The sequence below is a fragment of the Aegilops tauschii genome, chromosome 7, assembly GCF_002575655.3.
Source record: "Aegilops tauschii subsp. strangulata cultivar AL8/78 chromosome 7, Aet v6.0, whole genome shotgun sequence".
Classification (NCBI taxonomy): Eukaryota; Viridiplantae; Streptophyta; class Magnoliopsida; order Poales; family Poaceae; genus Aegilops; species Aegilops tauschii.
Window position 1 is genome coordinate 599,859,094 of NC_053041.3, and position 23,253 is coordinate 599,882,346.

Consider the following 23,253-nt stretch of genomic DNA (forward strand, 5'->3'; position numbering starts at 1 on the left):
CACCGTCTACTGTTCATCCAGCCCTCCACCACACCACGGGGTCCTGTTCATCCAGAGGCAACGCCACCGCTCACTGTTCATCCACCCCCCCCCGGCAACGCTCACTGTTCATCAATCGATCGGCTTCAGTTAGCAGCAGTAGCGAAGGAATCGCTCGATCGGGTTCAGTTAACAGCCATCGATCGATCGCTCGGATTCAATAACGCGTAGCCTGCAGTGCAATCGCTCGGGTTCAGTTAGAGCCCAACGCCTCGCTCGGGTTCAGTTAGAGCCAATGCCTCGCACACACGCGTGTACGTGTACGAGAGAAACGCGCATCGCTCGGCCCCGACCTCCCACCGTAACCGGGAACTCCCCGAAATTTTCCTCCCCCTCGCTTCTACCACGGTTTTTCCCGTCATGGACGGCCCAAAGAATGTCATGCAGCTGCGTCTCCGGCCCGCCCAGGACAAAAAGCCCATTTTCTGTCATGATTTTCTGTCATAGAAGTAGGAGCCCACCACATCTATGATGATACCGGGTTTTGTCACAATTATCGTCATAGAAGTGTCATATGTATGACAGAAAAAAAATTCGTTCGGCCCAAAGTGTCACGGATGTGTCTTTTTTTTGTAGTGATTTAAGGTAAAATAGCATAAAACAATATAGACCCTGACTCTCCATTATGGAGAATGGAGATCATCCTGTCTCCAATTCTTGCGCTGCGCTTCCTTTTGCTTCCAAGAACCTCCTTACGACTGTCCATACATTATTTCCATTCTCTGATTCGCATGTCTCCACTTCTTTTAGAAATCCGGTATGGACAGTTGAGATTCGTAGGATGACCTGGATATATGTTCAAAACACGAAGGCTGCCATTCTGATACATCAAATGAGGCACACGGTCCTCTGGGATTCTCTGTTTAAAAACATAGTAATAACTTCATAGTTAGCAATGATGTACTAGTTTTAGAAGTATGCAAAAGATGCACGGATGTCGTAATAGTAGAAAATCTTACCAGTGTATCTCTATGGTAGTTACCGTAGTTCAACACGTGCACTAGTGGCACGTATTGATCATAATGTTGAGGAGTTTGATTGTAGATATTGTAATTCTCAAGATCAGTACAAAATCCGACCAGATGATTTTTCTCCTGATAAGTTAACTCGGAGCCATCGGTGTAGTGGGTTTTGTCTACCATGTTCCGCACATTGTTTGAACAAACCAAATAAGCTGTCAATGGAAATAAGCTGTCAACTATTTTGAAATAAACAATATAAATTAGTTAATAATTAACTATGTTTGAGAAACTCACATAGCGGTAGAACTCGAGGCATATCAACAAGGACCAAATGTCCATATTGTCTTGGTCGATGTCAGGATCACCAAGATCCATTGTGACAAGCAACCCTCATCAAAACCATACATCTTGCAAAATGCTTCCCAATTTTTGCAACCAAAATGGGTTACACTCTCAGCATTATACAGTTTTACTTCAAAATCCACATCATGATGGGTCCTTAGGTGAATTTTCTTTGTTTCAAAATTTTCATGGTCTTCAAAATCCATCCTCTCCAAGACATAGCGTCTTGCATGGCATGGGATAAGCTATACTCGAATTGTAAAAGATGAAAATTACACGTTGAAATAGTTGAAGTCATGCTTAATTACGAAAAAAAACACTTGTCGCCGTTGTGTACCGTTTCAACATCGAAGGTCTCCTCGAGCTTAATGCTGAAGCGCCGATCATCGTCCAGGTGAGGCCTATCGCACAAACCTCGATCGTCGTGGCACCAGACGCACTCCGCCGGGAGACTTTTGTCGTCCGATGACGACATTTCCTACGTTCATAATTCAAAGATTAAACTTGTGCAATTAAATATATGTACTACAAAAACTAAATTAGATCATTATTATTCATCATGGGTTGACTATCGGTCTGTCGAGTCTTTTCTTGGAAACTATCAGCTCACGTGGTGTATACATTCGACCGTTGGTGATGGTCGCTCCTCCATTCGTCCCCGAGTGCATTACACCAAAATGTCTAGCACACGGGAACGAAGGAGAAGCGACCCCCACGACAACAGTCGGGATTCTTCGTCCTCTCATATATATATATGGTGGAGACTCGACAGACTTAAAGTCAACCCTAAATATCATTTAATTATCTTTCTAAAAAAGGATTTGGCTGGTCTCACCTCGAGGTCGGAGGGGGTCGGTGACGGGGACGACGACGGGGATGATGGAGGGGGCTCCTAGATTTCTGTGACAACAAAAACCCTATAAGCTATCAACTAATCATATGCATACGCCTTGCATAGTGCTCTCCAATTTTAGCATTCAAAGTAGGAGTAGTTTTCCAATTTGAGCATTCAATAAGCAAAACCAAATCGTAAAATAAAGTAGTATTCAAATTAGCATGCATTCAATTATAAGCAAAACTACATCATCTCTTCCGTCCGTACATCGTCAAATATTATCACTAATACACCTCGAATACTATCATACATATACCATCGCTAGTACAGCTAGAACCGTAGTGCCCGACGGGTATTGGCGCGGGCGGTGGACACCCAAAGGGAAGGAACCATCACAAGATCATAGCTCCAGTGAAATCCCTGAAGAACCTGCCTGGTATTGTCGAACCTGCCCTCCAACGCAACCATGTAGTGACGGACGTGCTCGTCCTCCTCGCTGACACGATGACGTACCACCTCCGCGGTGTCCGGAAGCCTCGGCACCGTCACTGGCCCACGCGACTGCCACCAAACAAGGATCGGGTCAATGACGGGTTGGCTCCTCACCAACCTACGCCCCCCGGAAGGTAGCACCTCCCAAAACCAGCCCGGCAGAGCCCAGTCCCGGACATGGCCCCTCTGATCAAGCCGGCCTCCTCCACCGAGTCACCGACGAGGATGCGGGATAGGCATCGTCGACGTCGATGCGGGAATAATTGCTTTCACTAAAAAAATAAACTAGTTCTATTAATTTTCTTGCTAAAAATAAACTACTTCTATATAGTAAAATAAACTAGTTTTATTAAATCAACTAGTTCAACTACTAAGCACTTACTATAAATAGAATAAAATAGTACTTACTAAAAATAAACTAGTTTAACTAGTTCTATTATTTTTCTAACTAATTATATTAAACACTTTCTAAGTAGTACTTACTAAAATTTATCGGGGAGGGGGGTATATCGACAACGACATACCCGAAAAAAATAAGAAGAGGAAGAAGAAGAAAAAAAAGAGGAGAAGAAGAAAGGAATTGAGGAGGAGATCGAAGAAAAAAAAGAAAAAAAAAGAGGAGAAGAAGAAGGAATAGAGGGAGAAGAAGAAAAAATAGAGTAATATATTATTCTATTTCTTCTTCTTCTCCTCTATTTTTTCTTCTTCTCCTCTTTTTTTTCTTCTTTTTCATCTTCTTATTTATTTCTCCTCTTCTTCCTCTCCTCTTCTTCTTATTCTTCTTCTTCTTCTCCTTCTTCCTCTTCTTATTTTCCTTTTTTCTCTCCTTCTTTTTCTTCTAAATATGAACATACATAAATGACTTTGATCATACACAATTTTCAGATTCCTACACAATATGAACATATACATAAATTGACAAAGAAAATTCTATGAACAAAAAAATCATAAAAATTCTATGAACAAAATTACAATAGAAAAAAATCATAAAAATTCTATGAACAAAATTACAACAGAAAAAAAACATAAAAATTCTATGAAAAAATTGACATATTCGTTGCATATGAACATACAAACATTTGCATATTCAATAATAATATCACCAAAAAAATCTAAACTACACATCTAAATTAATTCATCTAAATTAGAACAACTAAATTAACTACACATCTAACTACACATCCAAATTAATACAACTAAATTACAAATCTAAACTAAACATAATAGCTAGGGGGCGCGGCGGCGGCCATTACAGGGAGGAGGAGGAGGAGGGGGTCGGGGCGGCGCTCACAGGGTGCGCGGCGACGGCGACGAGGAGACAGCGTCGGGGCAGGGGCGGCGCGGGGCGGCGACGGCGTCGGGGCGGGGCGGGACGGCGTCGGGGCGTGGCGCAGGGGCGCGGCCGGCGACGGCGTGGGCTCGGGGGCGGCGAACGGCGTCGGCGTGGGCTCGGGGGCACGGGTGACGGCGGCGGGGCAGCCTGGCGGCGTCGAGGAGGTCGGCGTCGTCGGGCGGCAACTGGCGATGAAATCTGAAAAAATGCCAAGTGTTGGCTTATATAGGAAAGGCTTTAGTCTCGGTTCATGGCAACAACCGGGACCAAAGCCACCCTTTAGTCCCGGTTGGTGCCACCAACCGGGACCAAAGGCCTCTTTTCAGCAGCCCAAAGGGCGGGAAGCAGAGGCCTTTGGTCTCGGTTGGTGGCACAACCGGGACTAAAGGGGGGCTTTGGTACCGATTCGTGGCGCCAACCGGGACCAATGCCCCCTTTTAGTGCCGGTTGGTGCTACCAACCGGGACCAAAGGCCTGCGTCTGCCAAAGCCGCGGTGCGGTGGGATGTTTAGTCCCACCTCGCTAGCCGAGGAGCGGCAGGACCTGTTTATAAGCCTTGCCCCGCCATCTCCATTGAACTCCTCTGAATTGCAGGCCTCTGGGCCTAATCTCGCAGTGCTATGCCTGTGGGCCTGCTGGGCCTTTTGCGGGCCTGAATCCTGGCCCATGGATGGGTTTCTAGTCGTATTCAAGCCATTGTGGCCTAGTAGGTGGCATTTTTTTATTTTTTCCCAGTTTATTTCTTCTCTTTTTTGCTTTATTTATTTTATTTTGTTTCTACTTACAACAAAATACTTATTTATTTTATTTTATGATAATTCTTTTTGCTATTAAAGTTTCTAACAAAAAAGTTATTTATGAAAATTCTTTTTGCTTTTAATGATTTTGAACAGAAAAAACTTTGATAATTTTAGTTGCATCAATTTTATATAATTTTAGTTTCAATAATACTAGAGGTTGCTTGCTTATAATGTTTTGAACAGAAAATACGTTGATAATTTTAGTTTCATAAATTTTCTTTATCTTATTAAAGTTTATTTTATTTTGTTTCTACTTATATATTTTATTAAAGTTTATTTTATTCTGTTTCTAATTACTTATTTATTTTATTTTATGATATTAGTTATTCTCCATGCATTTACTGATTATTTTGAGCAATAAGACCCTGAAATTGAAAAGCACTACAAATGAACTCTGAAAAGTTTAAAAGTTGGCATGGTATCATCATTTCACCCACATAGCATGTGCAAGAAAGTAAAGAGGGTTACGGCAAAAACTGGATGCACTTCGTGTATAAAACGGACAATCTGTTTTGAAGTATCAGAATTTCATACGGAAACTCGTCTGTTACAACAGGCATTTCAAATGAACTACGAAAAGGTTGAAAGTTGGCATGGTATCATCATAGACACGGGATATAAGGGTGAAATATTTACATGGAGAAGGAGGAGACAGAGGTGTGTGTAATGGCGAGTTCCATGCACTATTTCCGAATGCAACCATCACCAATGCTGAGCAATCTAAATTAGACCATAGACCTTTGGTCCTGGACTTGGAAGGTGATAGTAGTGTCGTCCAATGGCCAGCTGATGGAAGCCGTCGCTTTGAGGCAAGATGGCTGCAGGAAAATGATGTTACACAACGGGTAATTGAGGCTTGGGAAAACACGTGTGAGCAGGACTCATTTGCAGCGCGAACAGCAGCAGCCCACATAGAGCTGCATTCATGGGATCGGACGGTGTTGTGTGCACCACAACGCCTCCTGAAGAAACTTAAGGCGGAGCTTGAAAGGTTGCGGTCGGGGCCCCTTACTGATGAGGTGGCAGATCGGCAACGAGAACTTCTGATTCTTATTGAAGAAACTCTGGAAAAGGAGGAAATCTATTGGGCACAGCGGAGCTGTGCCAACTGGCTGAAGTATGGGGATCGGAACACAAACTTCTTTAACAATTTTGCGACGGCCAGAAGAAGGAGAAACCAGATCCGGAAACTTCTTGGAGATGATGGCGTATGGAAGGAAGATGTAGACTCCATGGAAAATTTAATCTCTGATTATTTTAAGTCACTGTTTACTTCTGAAGTTGTACACCCAAACATGGATGTTTTGAATAAAGTTAAAGCTAGAGTTTCGGACTATATGAATGAAGCATTGCTTGCACCGTATACGGCCAAGGAGGTGAAAAAGTCCCTGTTTAGTATCAGCGATCTTAAAGCGCCCGGTCCAAATGGCTTGCATGCAATCTTCTACAAGAGGTTCTGGCCTCTATTGGGAGATGAACTAGTGACTGAAGTCTTAAATGCAGTAAACAGTGGAGTTATACCGGAGGGTTGGAACTCAACTACTATTGTGCTCATGCCCAAAGTGGAAAATGCAGAGAAGATTTCGCAATACAGGCCTATAAGTCTCTTCAATGTTGTCTATAAGGTGATCTCTAAACTATTGGCTGCTAGACTAAAAGTTTTCTTACCCGATATTATCAGCGAAACACAGTGTGCATTTGTGCCTGCGAGGATTATCACTGACAATGTAATTGTGGCGTATGAATGATTATACACAACGAAGAAGAGGAAGCAGAGGAAGAATGGCACTTGCGCTGTCAAATTAGATATGCACAAGGCCTATGATCGAGTAGAATGGGTATTCCTTAAAGCTATTTTGGGCAAGCTTGGGTTTGCAGAAAAATGGATTGATTTTATCATGGCTTGTGTGACCTCTGTTGAATATACGGTGAGGTTTAATTCAAATGAGACGAATCCTTTCAAACCCACCCGAGGGCTCAGGAAGGGGAATCCCCTATCCCCCTACCTCTTTTTACTGTGCACATAGGGCCTTTCAGCTTTAATTGAACATGAAGAATCACAAGGCAGGCTCTTGGGGTTCAGGTCTGTAGAGACTCCCCTACAATATCGCACTTGTTATTTGCGGACGGCTCCTTAATCTTGATGATGGCTGATTCTGCAAATGCACACTCACTAACGAGTATCTTGGATGAGTATTGTTCAGCTTCAGGGCAAATGGTGAGTGTGGCTAAATCCTCATTTTTCTTCAGTCCTAATACTAATGTGGAAGTCAAAGCCGAGGTATGTCAAGTATTAGATATTATGACTGAATCATTATCGGAGAAATACTTGGGACTGCCATCTATGATAGGTGTAGACCGCACTGACTGTTTTTCTGCACCTTATTGAGAGAATTCAGAAATTGATTAATGGATGGAAGGTGTACCTTATCATTTGGCGGCAAAGAGGTGTTAATAAAAGCGGTGGCCCAAGCCATCACAACTTATGCGATGAGTGTTTTCCAATTCCCACATAAATTTTCAAAGGGATCACTGATGCAATGTCGCAGTACTGGTAAGGTGATGAGGATGATCAACGCAAAATGCATTGGGTCGCTTGGTGGAAGATGTGCGTCCCGAAATAAAAAGGTGGAATGGGATTTAGAGATATCCATGCTTTCAATCTTGCACTATTAGCAAAGCAATGCTGGAGGTTAATTGAGAACTATGACTCGTCATGTGCAAGAGTGCTGCGTGCAAGATACTACCCTACGGGCGATATCCTTAATTGCACGTAAAGAAGGGTTCTTCCTTTGTTTGGCAGAGAATATTTGCAGGCATACAAACTTTCAAAAAAGGAAGCATCTGGAGAGTCGGAGACGGCACCAAGATTGACATATGGGAGGATTGTTGAATACCAAACAGCCCAACAAGGAAAGTTTTAACACGACGAGGTAACTGTCTATTATCACATGTGGCGACTTGATCGATACTATATCAGGTGACTGGGACAAGTATATCATCAGAGATAATTTTTGGAGAATAGATGTGGACCGTATATTGCAAATCCCTCTATCCCATCATAGTTTGGAGGATGATGTTGCATGGCACTTTACAAAGAATGGAGTATACAACGTTCGCTCTGGTTATTACAGAGAATGGGAAGATCAATATGATCCAAAAGTTGGTGGTGAGGCTAGACAGTCGAGTACACCGGATCATCCGGTTTGGAAGAGGCTGTGGAAGTTAAAGCTACCAGGGAAAGTCAAAATCTTCATATGGAGATGCTTGCATAACACCATTCCTTTTAAGTGTACACTAGCCAACAGGCATATTCCCACGAGTGGGCAGTGCCCTATTTGTCAGCAGGGGACGGAAGATATTAAGCATGCGCTCTTCACATGTTCCCGTGCTAGGTTGATATGGTCTGAGTTGGGCTTGCAAACTCTCATAGATGAGGCGATTCCAATTGACAAATCAGGTGTGAGGGCGATGGAGTCTCTTCTGTGCGACGACAGGTTTCAACGCAAGTACATAGATATTATTGATATACATGAAGTCATAGCCTCTACTAGCTGGTACCTTAGGTGGCAGCGAAGGGAGTTAGTCAGAGGGGAACAAGTCCAAGATCCGGTCCGCACAACTATGGCCATCCAGGCCCTATATTTGAACTTTGTCCGAGTGGTCGGGAAAACCAATCCAATGCCTCGTCAAAACGCTTGGAAGAAACCACTGTCAGGGATGAAAACCAATCCAGTGCCTCGTCAAAACGCTTGGAAGAAACCACTGTCAGGGATGCAGGTACTAAACGTAGATGCCTCTTTCTTTGAAGAAGATCACTCGGGCTCTTGTGGGATGGTGGTGAGGGACCATAATGGCGGATTTATAGCAGCTGCAGTAACTCAAATGTCTCATGTGGCTGATGTAGTGGCAGCTGAGGCCGAGGCAATGCACCAAGGTATCATGTTCATACGCGGTCTTGGGTGTGATAGCATTTTGGTCCAATCTGATAGCTCGATCGTCGTGGATGCTTTGAGGATGAATGAATGGTATGCTTTGGTGGCTGCGCCAATTCTTGAGGATTGCCGTAATTTACTTAAAGATTTCGGGAAGGTCATTATCGAACATTGTAGTAGAGAGTCGAACATGATTTCTCATGAGGGGTAATCCACCGACAGTGTGCTCGGATACCCCTCCTTTTTTCATTCTAAATGCTTTAGCAAACGATGTAAGTTTATTATGAGTTAATAAAGCAGCCACGAAGGCCTTCCCCTAAAAAAAAATTTGAATAAGAAGATACAGACGCACTCCACCAACACTCTCAACGCACACACTCAATACGAGATACAAAGGTAGCGGGCACACCGAAACACCACTCCAACCATAGCCAAGCAACCTAATGATAAGCAAAGAAGAACCGCTTAGTCCGACGGAGACTACCACCAAGAAAAGCAACCCACAAAGGAGCAGTGAGACGGACATGGCCGGAGCGAGGACTCCAAGACGGTGCCTTCAAAAAGGATACGACCATACGTAGCCGTCATCGTCTGACCCCGACGATCAAGTTTTCACCCGGAGTGGCACGAAAGGAGTGGGAGCACCACAACGGAGCCTCCAAGGAGGAGAACGACGCCCACGGATGCCGCCTCTGTCGTCCAGTACATGGACTGAGCCAGTATAGAGACATTTGTTCGACACCTATATATAGTGCATGATTCTGCAAAAGAAATTACTCAGATAAAATGCAGAGAGGATATTGGCTGTTGGACCTTTGCCGAGGCAGAACACGCCAAGCACAAGTTGCAAAGGCCAAGCACAAGTTGCAAAGGTCATCGAGCAGTTTCTCTGTTACATCCGTGCATGTCCCATCATGGGGGTCATAGATTTGTAGTACTGGCAGTCTTTCTAACCATATTCCTACACAACCAGCACTGTAGTAGAAGAGCAGTTTCGAACCATCATGATCATCTAACACCCTCAAAGGTATCACCCACCAATAATCCGACAGTGTGGATGGCTCCAAAGGTATTGTATACGCCTTGACCCAGATACTATTATTAGAGTCAGTCGGGAGCCATATGTTCGTACATCCATGGTTGCTTCTCCAATTCTTTGGTTCAGCCATGCACAGAGCCCCATTGAGCTCGCCTAAGGTGATACCATGACACGAGATGGCCACATTTGGTGGGCCTTTGATATTATTCTTCCACTCCTCACTCTCGAGGTCAAATCAAAGTACATACATGTCCTGTCTCCCATTTGCCAAGAAGTATAATATGCCATTGACCGTTGCAGCGCAGTTGTCAAGGCTGTGGCCTTTGTAACGCAACGGGCCCAGGATAGCGCATCTTTTGGCAAGTAGACCAGCGATGGCGTTTCGGTCGACGGAGTTCGGAACAGCGCCTGCACCCGGTGAAGAAGAACCCGCAAGGACGATAACTTGATCCCCATATGATTTGGCTTCGATCGTACCGGCAGCCGGCGAGTTTGCACCTTCGGATTTTGCTCAGGTTGATTTCTGAAGGCCGGACAAGATGTTCATCGGTCGTGCGTATAAGCTGGAAGCTGGCAGGCCCGGCCGTGTGAGAAACCATCTTGGTTTATTCGCATGGAAGCCACCGTATGCATCGTATTGCAAAGAGATCGTGCCGTCGTTCACTTGCATACATGGAGATTGTATACCGCAGAAGCAAGTAAAACCCTTGCCTGGTACGTAACGATACGAATCTAGAGTTGGAGTTGATCCGGATAAAACTGCAAAAAACTGGTAGATTCGGTGCCGGCTGCAAACAGGATAAAAACTGTGCGCCCGGCTGCGATAAAAACTGAGTTTTACTCATTGTTCTCTGTAGTTAGCGTGATGTACTCCCTTTGTCTCATAATGCAAGACGGCTAGCTTGCAAAAACGTCTTACATTATGAGACGATGGGAGTACACAACTATCAGGTTCACAAAAAAGTTAGAGCATATATATATTTGTGAACGGAGGGAGTACTTATTAAATTTATATGGATTTACACAAGAATTAGAACTTCCCTGTTAAAGTTTATCGGTATTTCCTTTTTCCATGAAATAAAGAGGCAGTTCAGTAAGAGATAAGAATTGGTTCGGTGAATCAAAAACAATTTTGTAGAAAAGTTAAAGTAAAAATTGTAGGTTCAGCCTCTAACTCTCTCGTAATCATTCTGCACTAGTGCAAGCTACATAAGACATCCTCCTAAAATCCCTAAAATCTCTGGTTCTAAATTCCCACTCGTGGATGAGTCACTCCAAGACGCCAGATCCCCGCCTCCAAATGCACCAGAAAAAAATATACTACATCAAATGTGGCGGAAAGAGGATATGGGGCGCTGGATCTTTGCCGAGCCGAAACGCTCCAAGTGCGAGCTGCAAAAGCCGACAACGGTGCCATGGTCACCGAGCAGTTTTTCTGTCACATCTGTGCATGATGTCTCATTATGAGGGTCATAGATTTGTAACTGTGCTCCTCGTAACACAAATAATACATATCTAGAACCGTAGTAGAAGAGCAGCTTTGAACTGTCATGCAACACCCTCAAAGGTATCATCCGACAAAACATGGGAGCATATGGGAGCATGGATGGCTCCAACGGTATCGTATATGCCTTGATCCAGATACTCGTATCAAAATCAGTCAGGAGCCATATGTTTGTATACCCATGATCGGTTTCCCAGTTCTTCTTTTCAGCCATATACAAAGTGTCCTTGAGCTCGCCTAAGCTGATATCATGCCCCCAGATGTCCACATTTGATGGGCCTTTGATAGTATTCTTCCACTCCTCGCTCTCAAGGTCAAAGCAGAGTACATAGTCCATGTCATGTGGCTTCTTCCTTGCCAATAAATACAACACACCATTGACCGTAGCAGCATAGTTTTCAAAGCTATCGTATTTGTAATGCAATGGGTGTGATTTCCTTCGTCTCCACCCGTCACCACCCCCTATTGTGTAAACCTCACAATTGCATCCCCTAATGTGGTCTCGGAAACGCACAATCTTATACGCGTCTGACGGGATGGCACGACCGAAGCCCCAGGCTTTATTGTCTTCTAAGCGGGTGACAACCGCCTCCATGGTGCCAAGGTCGATCAACCCGGCAAAAACAGCGTTGCCCGGGTAGCTATCCAGATAGCCGGTGACACATAGAATGCCATCGGGGCTCGTGGACACCGGACTCCAACACCCACACATGTCGCTGATCAACCTTACGACGTTGCCATCCATATCGATCAGCCGCAGGCCCTCGGAGGGATTGGAGTACATGACGAGGAATGGCTCGGCGCGGGACTTGTGCGCTGCGACGAAGGCGGGGGCGGTGACGAGGGCATGCCACTCCTTGGACACGCACCGGAACCGACGCACGGACCTCTCTGGGATCCTGGAGAGGATATCCGACACGAGCTCATTCGGCAGGTACACCGGCGATCCCGTGTCGGTCAACAGTGCCCGGAACAGCGCATGCGCCCGGTGAAGTAGACCGCGCAGCGAGGACGCCTTGATCCCCATATGGTTTGGCTTCGTTCCCGGCGGCCGGCCACGTTTGGGTCCTCTTGCACTCTGGGATTTGCCCAGAGATTTCTGAAGGCCGGCCTTGCCCTATGCCCTTTTGTTCCTTGCAAAATACGTAGGGCGAGATGACCGGACACGATGTCGATTCGTTGTGCGTTTAAGCCGTGTGGGAAAACAATCTCGAGGTGATTCACTTGGCATATATAGAGATTGTATACCGCATTAGCAACTAAAATCAAGGGCAGCAAATCCTTGCGTTGTACGTACGGACAAGAATCAGCTAGAGTTGGTTAGTACGTTTGCAAAGATGATAACATCTGAGTTTTTTCTAGTACTACTTTTATTTTATTTTAGGCTAGTACTACTTTTTTTTTAAGAACTGGCTAGTTTTTTCTTTTGAGGCAATTTTCTTTTTTGAGGCTAGTACGTAGTACTACTTTTATACTGAAACAAAACTCGAACCCCGGGGGAGCCCACCTCGTGGTTTGGGCTGCCTCGAAAGCGTCCACAAAGAACAGTTTCTTGGTTCTAGTGCGTTCTTCGGCTGCATTCCCGCGTTCGCTAGCTCGTTCTCTTCGTTTTCTTTGGCTTTATTTCTTTTTTCTTTATGTTTTCTTCAGTTTTCAATGGGTCTAATAGTATCTGATTTTCTTCGGGTTTTCTTTTTATTTTCCTTTTTCTCCGGGTTTCTTTGATTTCATTGAAGTTTACTTTTTTTTCTTTTTTCTTTTCTTTTCTTTCTTTCTTGGTTTTTATATTTTTTTTGTTGGTTTCAACACATGTCTACTATTTTCACACACAATGTATATTTTTGGTATACGCAAGGAATATATTTTTACACACGTTTAATATTTTTCAAATTCATGATTAATGTTTTTTTAAACATATGTTTTGATAACTACATTTTCTGTACACGTAGTACATTTTTTGTATACATGTGAAACATTATTTTTATGCATTTTAAACATTTTTAAAATATGTGATAAACATTTTTTTCCAAATATATGTTTTAATGTGTGTTATGTTTACACATAATGTATATTTTTCGTATATATCAGGAACATTTTTCATGCATGTTTTGAACATTTTTATAAATATATTTTGATATTATTTTTCTCATCGACGTTGTATATATTTCCATACATGTAGAACATTATTTTTTGCATGTCTAACAATCTTGAAATACATGATTAACATTTTTCTGAAATACATTTTTGATGTGTACTTTTTCATACATATTTGTACATTTTTAATATACATAAGGAACATTTTCTATTCACAGTTAACATCTTTCAAATACATCATTAATGTTTTTTTTTGAAATACATGTTTAATGTGTACTTTTTTGTGGACATTATATTTTTTGTAATTGATTAGAGGTTTTGTCGAAAGGGTCGGCAGGGAAGATGTGAAGGCAGAATTGGGAACATCTTTTGACTGATTGACAAAGAGTGAATTGCAGAAAACATCGGCACTTCAAGCAAGGTTTGCAGGAACCACAAGTCTATGGAATTGTGCTCAAAACCACTAATTTTTTCTCTAATTTTTTGCAAAAAACACTAGTTGGCAGCTTTGGTCGTTTTGATGATGATTATGACAGATGAGTCCCGCTTTTGCCGACGTGGCCTAACGGTTCACAGGCAACTCCGTTAGATAGAGGATTTTACACCGACGCCCTTTTCGGAAAAATTAAAAAGCAATCAAACCCCTGCTGTTCTCGTCTCTCCTCTCCGGAGGCGGAGGCGGAGGTACCATGGGCACCGGCGGGCCGGGCTGTTGGGGAACGTAGTAATTTCAAAAAAATTCCTACGCACACGCAAGATCATGGTGATGCATAGCAACGAGAGGGGAGAGTGTTGTCCACGTACCCTCGTAGACCGAAAGCGGAAGCGTTATGACAACGCGGTTGATGTAGTCGTACGTCTTCACGATCGACCGATCCTAGTACCGAATGTACGGCACCTCCGCGATCTGCACACATTCAGCTCGATGACGTCCCACGAACTCACGATCCAGTAGAGCTTCGAGGGAGAGCTTCGTCAGCACGACGGCGTGATGACGGTGATGATGAAGCTACCGGCGCAGGGCTTCGCCTAAGCACTACGACGATATGACCGAGGTGTATTATGGTGGAGGGGGGCACCGCACACGGCTAAGAGATCAATGATCAACTTGTCTGTTCTCTATGGGGTGCCCCCCTCCCCCGTATATAAAGGAGTGGAGGAGGGGGTGGGCCGGCCCTCTGCTATGGTGCGCCCTGGGGAGTCCTACTCCCACCGGGAGTAGGATTCCTCCCCTTCCAAGTAGTAGGAGTAGGAGAGAAGGAAGGGGAAGAGAGAAGAGAAGGAAGGAGGGGGAGCCGCCCCTCCCCTTAGTCCAATTCGGACTAGGCCTTGGGGGGCGTGCGGCCTGCCCTAGGCAGCCCCTCTCTCTCTCCCCTAAATCCCAATAAGGCCCATATACTCCCCGACGAATTCCCGTAACTCTCTGGTACTCCGTTAAATACCCGAACCACTCAGAACCTTTCTGATGTCTGAATATAGCCTTCCAATATATCGATCTTTACGTCTCGAACATATCGAGACTCCCCGTCATGTCTCTGATCTCATCCGGGACTCCGAACAACCTTCGGTACATCAAAACACATAAACTCATAATACCGATCGTCACCGAACGTTAAGCGTGCGGACCCTACGGCTTCGAGAACTATGTAGACATGACCGATACTCATCTCCGGTCAATAACCAACAGCGAAACCTGGATGCTCATATTGGCTCCTACATATTCTACGAAGATCTTTATCGGTCAAACCGCATAACAACATACGTTGTTCCCTTTGTCATTGGTATGTTACTTGCCCGAGATTCGATCGTCGGTATCTCAATACCTAGTTCAATCTCGTTACCAGCAAGTCTCTTTACTTGTTCCGTAATGCATCATCCCACAACTAACTCATTAGTTACATTGCTTGCAAGGTTTATAGTGATGTGCATTACCGAGAGGGCCCAAAGATACCTCTCCGATACTCGGAGTGACAAATCCTAATCTCGATGTATGCCAACCAACAAACACCTTCGGAGACAGGTGTAGAGCATCTTTATAATCACCCAGTTACGTTGTGACGTTTGATAGCACACAAGGTGTTCCTCCGGTATTCGGGAGTTGCATAATCTCATAGTCATAGGAACATGTATAAGTCATGAAGAAAGCAATAGCAACATACTAAACGATCAAGTGCTAAGCTAACGGAATGGGTCAAGTCAATCACATCATTCTCTAATGATGTGATCCTGTTAATCAAATGACAACTCATGTCTATGGCTAGGAAACTTAACCATCTTTGATTCAATGAGCTAGTCAAGTAGAGGCATACTAGTGACACTCTGTTTGTCTATGTATTCACACATGTACTAAGTTTCCGATTAATACAATTCTAGCATGAATAATTAACATTTATCATGATATAAGGAAATATAAATAACAACTTTTATTATTGCCTCTAGGGCATATTTCCTTCAGTCTCCCACTTGCACTAGAGTCAATAATCTAGTTCACATCGACATGTGATTTAACACCAATAGTTCACATCACCATGTGATTAATATCCATAGTTCACATTGCCATGTGACCAACACTCAAAGGGTTTACTAGAGTCAGTAATCTAGTTCACATCGCCATGTGACCCTCGACCCTCGAACCCTCGACCCTCGACGACCCTCGACCCTCTACACTAGTTCCCGACCCTCGACCCCTCGGCGATCGTCGACACCCTCGTTCCCGATAAAAATTAAGAAGAGGAAGAAGAAGAAGAAAAAGAGGAGAAGAAGAAAAAAAATATTTTAATATATTTTTTCTTCTCCTCCTCTATTCCTTCTTCTTCTCCTCTTTTTTCTTCTTCTTCTTCTTCCTCTTCTTATTTATTTCCCCTCTTCTTCCTCTCCTCTTCTTCTCCTTCTTCTTCTCCTTCTTCCTCATCTTATTTTCCTTTTTCCTCTCCTTCTTTTTCTTCTTCTTCCTTCTTCCTCTTTTCTTCCTTTTCCTTATTTTACTTTTTCCTCTCCACTAACCTAAAATGTACTAACCTAAATTGCACTAACAGTACAACAAACCTAAAATGCACTAAATCAATTAACCTAAAATGCACTAACCTAAAATCGATATCTACTAACAACTTAAATAAAAAATTAATACATATATGAAAAAAACATCATCATATCATCAACAACATCATATCATCAACATCATCAACATATGTATGAAAAAATGCATATATATGCACGGAGGAGGGCCGACCGGACCATAGCACGGGGCGGTGCGGCGACCGCGTCGGGGCAGCACGGCGACCGCGTCGGGGCATGGCGGCGCGGCGACGGCGTCGGGGCAGGGGCGCGCGCGGCGACGGCGTCGGGGCAGGGGCGCGCGCGGCGATGGCGTAGGGGCAGGGGCGGGCGTGGCGACGAGGGCGTCAGAGGCAGGGGCGCGGCGTCGTCGGGGCAGAGGGGCAGCCTAGCGGCGTCGTCGGGGTGAAGAAGAACTGAAACAAAATTTTCACAAGTGCTGGCTTACATAGACAGAGCATTGGTCCCGGTTCGTGGCACCAACCGGGACAAATGCCCCCCTTTAGTCCCGGTTGGTGCCACCAACCGGGACCAAAGGCCTTGCGCTGCCCGCGGCCAAAAGTTTAGTCCCACCTCGCTAGTTGAGAGCGGCTCGGAGTGGTTTATAAGCCCCACCGCGGTTGCCCTCTCGAGCTCCTCTCAAATGCAGGCTTACGGGTCTAATCTCACGCTATGTTGCCTGTGGGCCTATTGGGCCTTCTGCGGGCCTGAATCCTGGCCCATGGTTGGGTTTCTAGTCGTATTCAGGTCGTGGTTGCCCAATAGGTGGTAGTTTTTTTCCAGTTTTTTTGTTTTGTTTTTTGCATTATTTATTTTGTTTTTTTTGCTTTATTTTTTTAATTCTTTTTGCTTTTAGGTCAGAAATAATATAAACTTTCTGTTAGTGCCATTAGTTTTCAAATTTGAATAGTTTAAATTTGAATTATTTGATATTTGTGTGAATCACTAGTTTGTGATTAACTTTACTATAAAAATAGATTTTGGAGTGATTCTTTTTGCTGCTATTTAATATTATTGTATTTTATCATTATATTCAAAAACAATTTTTGTTATTTTAGTTTCTAAAAAAAATCTTTATGATAATTCTTTTTCTATTAAAGTTTCTAACAAAAAAAGTTCTTTATGAAAATTCTTTTTGCTTTTAATGTTTTGAACAGAAAATACTTTGATAATTTAAGTTGCATAAATTTTAGTTTATTATTTTGCTATTAGAGTTTAATAAAAAAAATCTAGCTCATTCTTTTTTATATTAGTTCATTTTTTGAGCTAAATGACCTTGATATTGAAAAGCACTTCAGATGAACTCTGAAGAGGTTGAAAATTGCCATGGTATCATCATTTCACCCACATAGCATGTGCTAAAAAGTTGGGAGGGTTGCGTGAAAATTGGATCCCCTTCGTGTACAAAATGGACAATCTCTTTAGAAGTAGATGAGTTTCGGACGAAAACTCATCTGTTACAAAGGCATTTCATTTTTTTAAACTTATTTGAACTCCAGACTTTTTGTGTGTTCAAAATGCAGCATTCAGAGCCACATCATCAAGTTTCAACTCTTTCTGACTTCATTTGTTATTTTTCATGCATTTACTGATTTTTTTTAGCTATATGACCCTGAATTTGAAACGCACTTCAGATGAACTCTGAAGTGGTTGAAAATTGGCATGGTGTCATCATTTCACCCACATATCATGTGCTAAAAAGTTGAGAGGGTTACGGGAAAAACTGGATGCACTTCATGTACAAAATGGACAATCTCTTTCGAAGTATCAGGGTTTCGGACGAAAACTCTTCTGTTACAAAGGGATTAAATTTTTTTGAACTTATTTGAACTCCAGACTTTTTGTGTGTTCAAAATGCACCATTCAAAGCCACATCATCAATTTTCAACCATTTCTGACTTCATTTGTTATTTTTCATGCATTTACTGATTTTTTTGAGCTATATGACCCTGAAATTGAAAAGCACTTCAAATGAACTCCGAAAAGGTTGAAAGTTGGCATGGTATCATAATTTCACCCACATAGCATGTGCTATAAAGTTGAGAGGGTTACGGGAAAAACTGGATGCACTTCGTGTACAAAATGGACAATCTCTTTCGAAGTATCAGGGTTTCGGATGAAAACTCATATGTTACAAAGGGATTTCATTTTTTTTGAACTTATTTGAACTCCAGACTTTTTGTGTGTTCAAAATGCACCATTCAAAGCCACATCATCAATTTTCAACCCTTTCTGACTTCATTTGTTATTTTTAATGCATTTACTGATTTTTTTGAGCTATATGACCCTGAAATTGAAAAGCACTTCAAATGAACTCTGAAAAGGTTGAAAGTTGGCATGGTATCATCATTTCACCACATAGCATGTGCTATAAAGTTGAGAGGGTTACAGGAAAAACTGGATGCACTTCGTGTACAAAATGGACAATCTCTTTCGAAGTATCAGGGTTTCGGACGAAAACTCATCTATTACAAAGGGATTTCATTATTTTGAACTTATTTGAACTCCAGACTTTTTGTGTGTTCAAAATGCACCATTAAAAGCCACATCATCAATTTTCAACCCTTTCTGACTTCATTTGTATTTTTCATGCATTTACTGATTTTTTTGAGCTATATGACCCTGAAATTCAAAAGCACTTCAAATGAACTCTGAAAAGGTTGAAAGTTGGCATGGTATCATCATTTCACCCACATAGCATGTGCTAAAAAGTTGAGAGGGTTACGGCAAAAACTGCATGCACTTCGTGTACAAAACGGACAATCTCTTTCGAAGTATCGGGGTTTCATACGAAAACTCGTCTGTTACAAAAGGCATTTCATTTCTTCACATTGTAACTGCAGTGATATTCTAGATCAAAGGCATCATCATAACAGTTGTGGAGAGAAAATCTTCACTTTTTCTTCGCTTGTGTCCTTTGCTTATTGCGCCGTAACCATGGATGTTCTTCATCGCTTAACATGGTGCTTGGGTCAGCCTTGACTTTGAAGGGAGGAATTTCATGAAACTTTTCATAATCTTCAAACATGTCTGTCTTGCCCTCCAATCCCATGATGTCTCTTTTTCCTGAAAGAACTATGTGGCGCTTTGGCTCATCGTATGATGTATTCGCTTCCTTATCTTTTCTTTTTCTCGGTTTGGTAGACATGTCCTTCACATAGAAAACCTGCGCCACATCATTGGCTAGGACGAATGGTTCGTCTATGTACCCAAGATTTTTCAGATCCACTGTCGTCATTCCGTACTGTGGGTCTACCTGTACCCCGCCTCCTGACAGATTGACCCATTTGCACTTAAACAAAGGGACCTTAAAATCATGTCCGTAGTCAAGTTCCCATATGTCCCCTATGTAACCATAATATGTGTCCTTTACCCTATTGGTTGCTGCATTAAAGCGGACACCGCTGTTTTGATTGGTGCTCTTTTGATCTTGGGCGATCGTGTAAAATGTATTCCCATTTATCTCGTATCCTTTGTAAGTCAATACAGTCGAAGATGGTCCCCTGGACAATGAGTACAGCTCATCAGAAACAGTGTTGTCACCTCTGAGACGTGTTTCCAACCAACTGATGAAAGTCTTGATGTGTTCACATCTAATCCAGTCGTCACACTGCTCCGGGTGTTTGGAGCGCAGACTGTTCTTGTGTTCATCGACATAGGGGGTCACCAAGGTAGAGTTCTGTAGAACTGTGTAGTGTGCTTGAGACCAAGAATGTCTGTCCCTATGTATTATCGAGTCCCCTCCAAGCGTGCATTTTCCAGTCAGTCTCCCCTCATACCATGATTGAGGGAGACCAATCTTCTTATGGCCAGGAATGAAGTCAACACAAAACCCAATGACATCCTCTGTTTAATGGCCCATGGAGATGCTTCCTTCTGGCCTATCGCGGTTACGGACATATTTCTTTAGGACTCCCATGAACCTCTCAAAGGGGAACATATTGTGTAGAAATACGGGGCCCAGAATGACAATCTCGTCGACGAACTAGGACGTGCGTCATGATATTGAAGAAGGATGGTGGGAACACCAGCTCGAAACTGACAAGACATTGCGCCACATCACTCCTTAGCATTGGTAGGATTTCTGGATCGATCACCTTCTGAGAGATTGCATTGAGGAATGCACATAGCTTCACAATGGCTAATCGAACGTTTTCCGGTAGAAGCCCCCTCAATGCAACCAGAAGCAGTTGCGTCATAATCACGTGGTAGCCATGAGACTTTAGGTTCTGAAACTTTTTCTCGAGCATATTTATTATACCCTTTATATTCGACGAGAAGCCAGACGGGACCTTCATACTGAGCAGGCATTCAAAGAAGATTTCCTTCTCTTCTTTGGTAAGAGTGTAGCTGGCAGGACCTTCATACTCCTTTGGATGCATGTCGTCTTTTTCGTGCAAACGTTGCAGGTCCTCCCGTGCCTCCGGTGTATCTTTTGTATTCCCATACACGCCCAAGAAGCCTAGCACGTTCACGCAAATGTTCTTCGTCACGTGCATCACGTCGATTGAAGAGCGGACCTCTAGGTCTTTCTAGTAGGGTAGGTCCCAAAATATAGATTTCTTCTTCCACATGAGTGCACGTCCCTCAGCGTCATTCGGAACAGATAGTCCGTCGGGACCCTTTCCAGAGATTATGTGTAAATCAATGACCATAGCAAGTACGTGATCTACGGTACGCATGGCGGGCTTCTTCCGGTGATCTGCCTCGCCTTTGAAATGCTTGCCTTTCTTTCGACATTGATGGTTGGTCGGAAGAAATCGACGATGCCCCAGGTACACATTCTTCCTGCATTTGTCCAGGTATATACTTTCGGTGTCAGCTAAACAGTGCGTGCATGCGTGGTATCCCTTGTTTGTCTGTCCTGAAAGATTACTAAGAGTAGGCCAATCATTGATGGTTACAAACAGCAACGCATGCAGGTTAAGTTCCTCCTGTCTGTGCTCATCCCACACACGACACCGTTTCCATTCCACAGCTGTAAAAGTTCTTCAACAAATGGCCTTAGTGTCGGTATCAAAACCGGCAGATCTCGGGTAGGGGGTCCCGAACTGTGCGTCTAGGTTCGATGGTAACAGGAGACGGGGGACACGATGTTTACCCAGGTTCGGGCCCTCTCAATGGAGGTAATACCCTACTTCCTGCTTGATTGATCTTGATGAATATGAGGATTACAAGAGTTGATCTACAACAAGATCGTAATGGCTAAACCCTAGATGTCTAGCCTGTATGATTATGATTGCCTCTATAGACTAAACCGTCCGGTTTATATAGACACTGGAGGGGACTAGGGTTGTACAAAGTCGGTTACAGAGAAAGGAATCTTCATATCTGAACGCCAAGCTTGCCATCCACTCAAAGGAGAGTCCTATCCGGACACAGGAGAGAGTCTTCTGTCTTGTATCTTCATGGCCCATCATTCCGGCCCACGTCACATAGGCCGGACGCCTGAGAACCCCTTAATCCAGGACTCCCTCAGTAGCCCCTGAACCAGGGTTCAATGACGATGTGTCCGGCGCGCAGATTGTCTTCGGCATTGCAAGGCGGGTTCCTCCTCCGAATACTCCAAAGCAACTCTCGAACACAGAGAACGTGTCCGGCTCTGTAAAACAAACACCACACATATCTTGTAATATTTTCACGAGTCCAATCTGCTGACAACTTTCGTAGCGTGACATCACGTCGCCGCCCGGTCATTATTTTGAACCGTTTTTTAGCCTCCCGCTCCATGTTTCAAGATGCGGTTTTATTGGCACATCTCGTCGAAGCAGAGATCGTGTCCCCTTATTACGGGATTTTCATCAATACGAGCGTGGGTAATCCAACCGCCCCGTTGGCACAATTCCTTGGGAATAGGCAAGTTTCAAGGCTTATGAGAAGGCGTTCGATATTCATCGCCTTTATAAAGGGGCACAGACCCGTCTTTTTCTTCCTCAACTTTCCCAACCCCGAGCTCCAGCACCCAGGTTTCAACATAATCGATCCAAGCCTCCCAGTCATGTCCGGACCCAGCCTCCGAGGACGGTGGGTGGCCTCCCCTGTAACAGAGAAGGATATCGCAAAGCTCTAGGCGGCAAGGTACCTGACCGCGGAAATCCTCCACGGGCTTCCTGCTAAGGGGCAGGTTATTCCTACACCCAGATCCGGCGAGAGGGTCGTATTCATCTCCCACTTACTTCGGGGGCTAGGGTTCGCTCTCCACCCCTTCGTTCGTGGCCTCATGTTTTATTATGGGCTAGATTTTCATGATCTAGCTCCGGACTCCTTTCTTCACATCTCGACGTTCATCGTCATGTGCGAGGCCTTTCTCCACATTCCCCCACATTTTGGCTTATGGCTCAAGACCTTTAATGTGAAACCGAAGGTAGTCGACAGGGAACAAGCGGAGTGTGGCGGTGCTATGGTGAGCAAGCTCGCCAATACTCCTTGGCCAAAGGGCTCCTTCACAGAAACTTCCAACCTATGGCAGCGGGAGTGGTTTTACATCACTGAACCCCGCGGTACCAAGTGGGCAGCTACACCTGCATTCCGATCTGGCCCTCCGTTACGACTCGCATCATGGATTAACAAGGGGCTGGACTGGGGACCAATTGATGAAGTGCAGATGCTACAAAGCCGTATCCGGAGTCTCCTTGAAAAGGACACTGGCCTCATCAACGTGATCCAGGTAATGCTAGTCCGTCGGGTCCTACCGTGCCAGCGACGGCCTCTCCGCCTGTGGGAGTTCAATCCGGAAGGACCACGGACCCTTCAGCACTTCTTCGGCACAACGCACAGAGGGATGTGGAAGTTATTCTTCGGGACCCGAAAATAGTGGCCGGATA

The 23,253-nt window shown here is 44.0% G+C and overlaps 1 protein-coding gene across 1 annotated transcript; it reads right to left on the reverse strand.

Annotated features, from left to right (window-relative positions):
* Window positions 1–11,102: 11,102 nt before the first annotated feature.
* LOC109763092 (F-box only protein 8-like) lies at window positions 11,103–12,308 on the reverse strand. Its single transcript, XM_020321954.1, has one exon. The coding sequence runs from the start codon at window positions 12,306–12,308 to the stop codon at window positions 11,103–11,105; it is 1,206 nt and encodes a 401-aa protein (XP_020177543.1).
* Window positions 12,309–23,253: the final 10,945 nt, after the last annotated feature.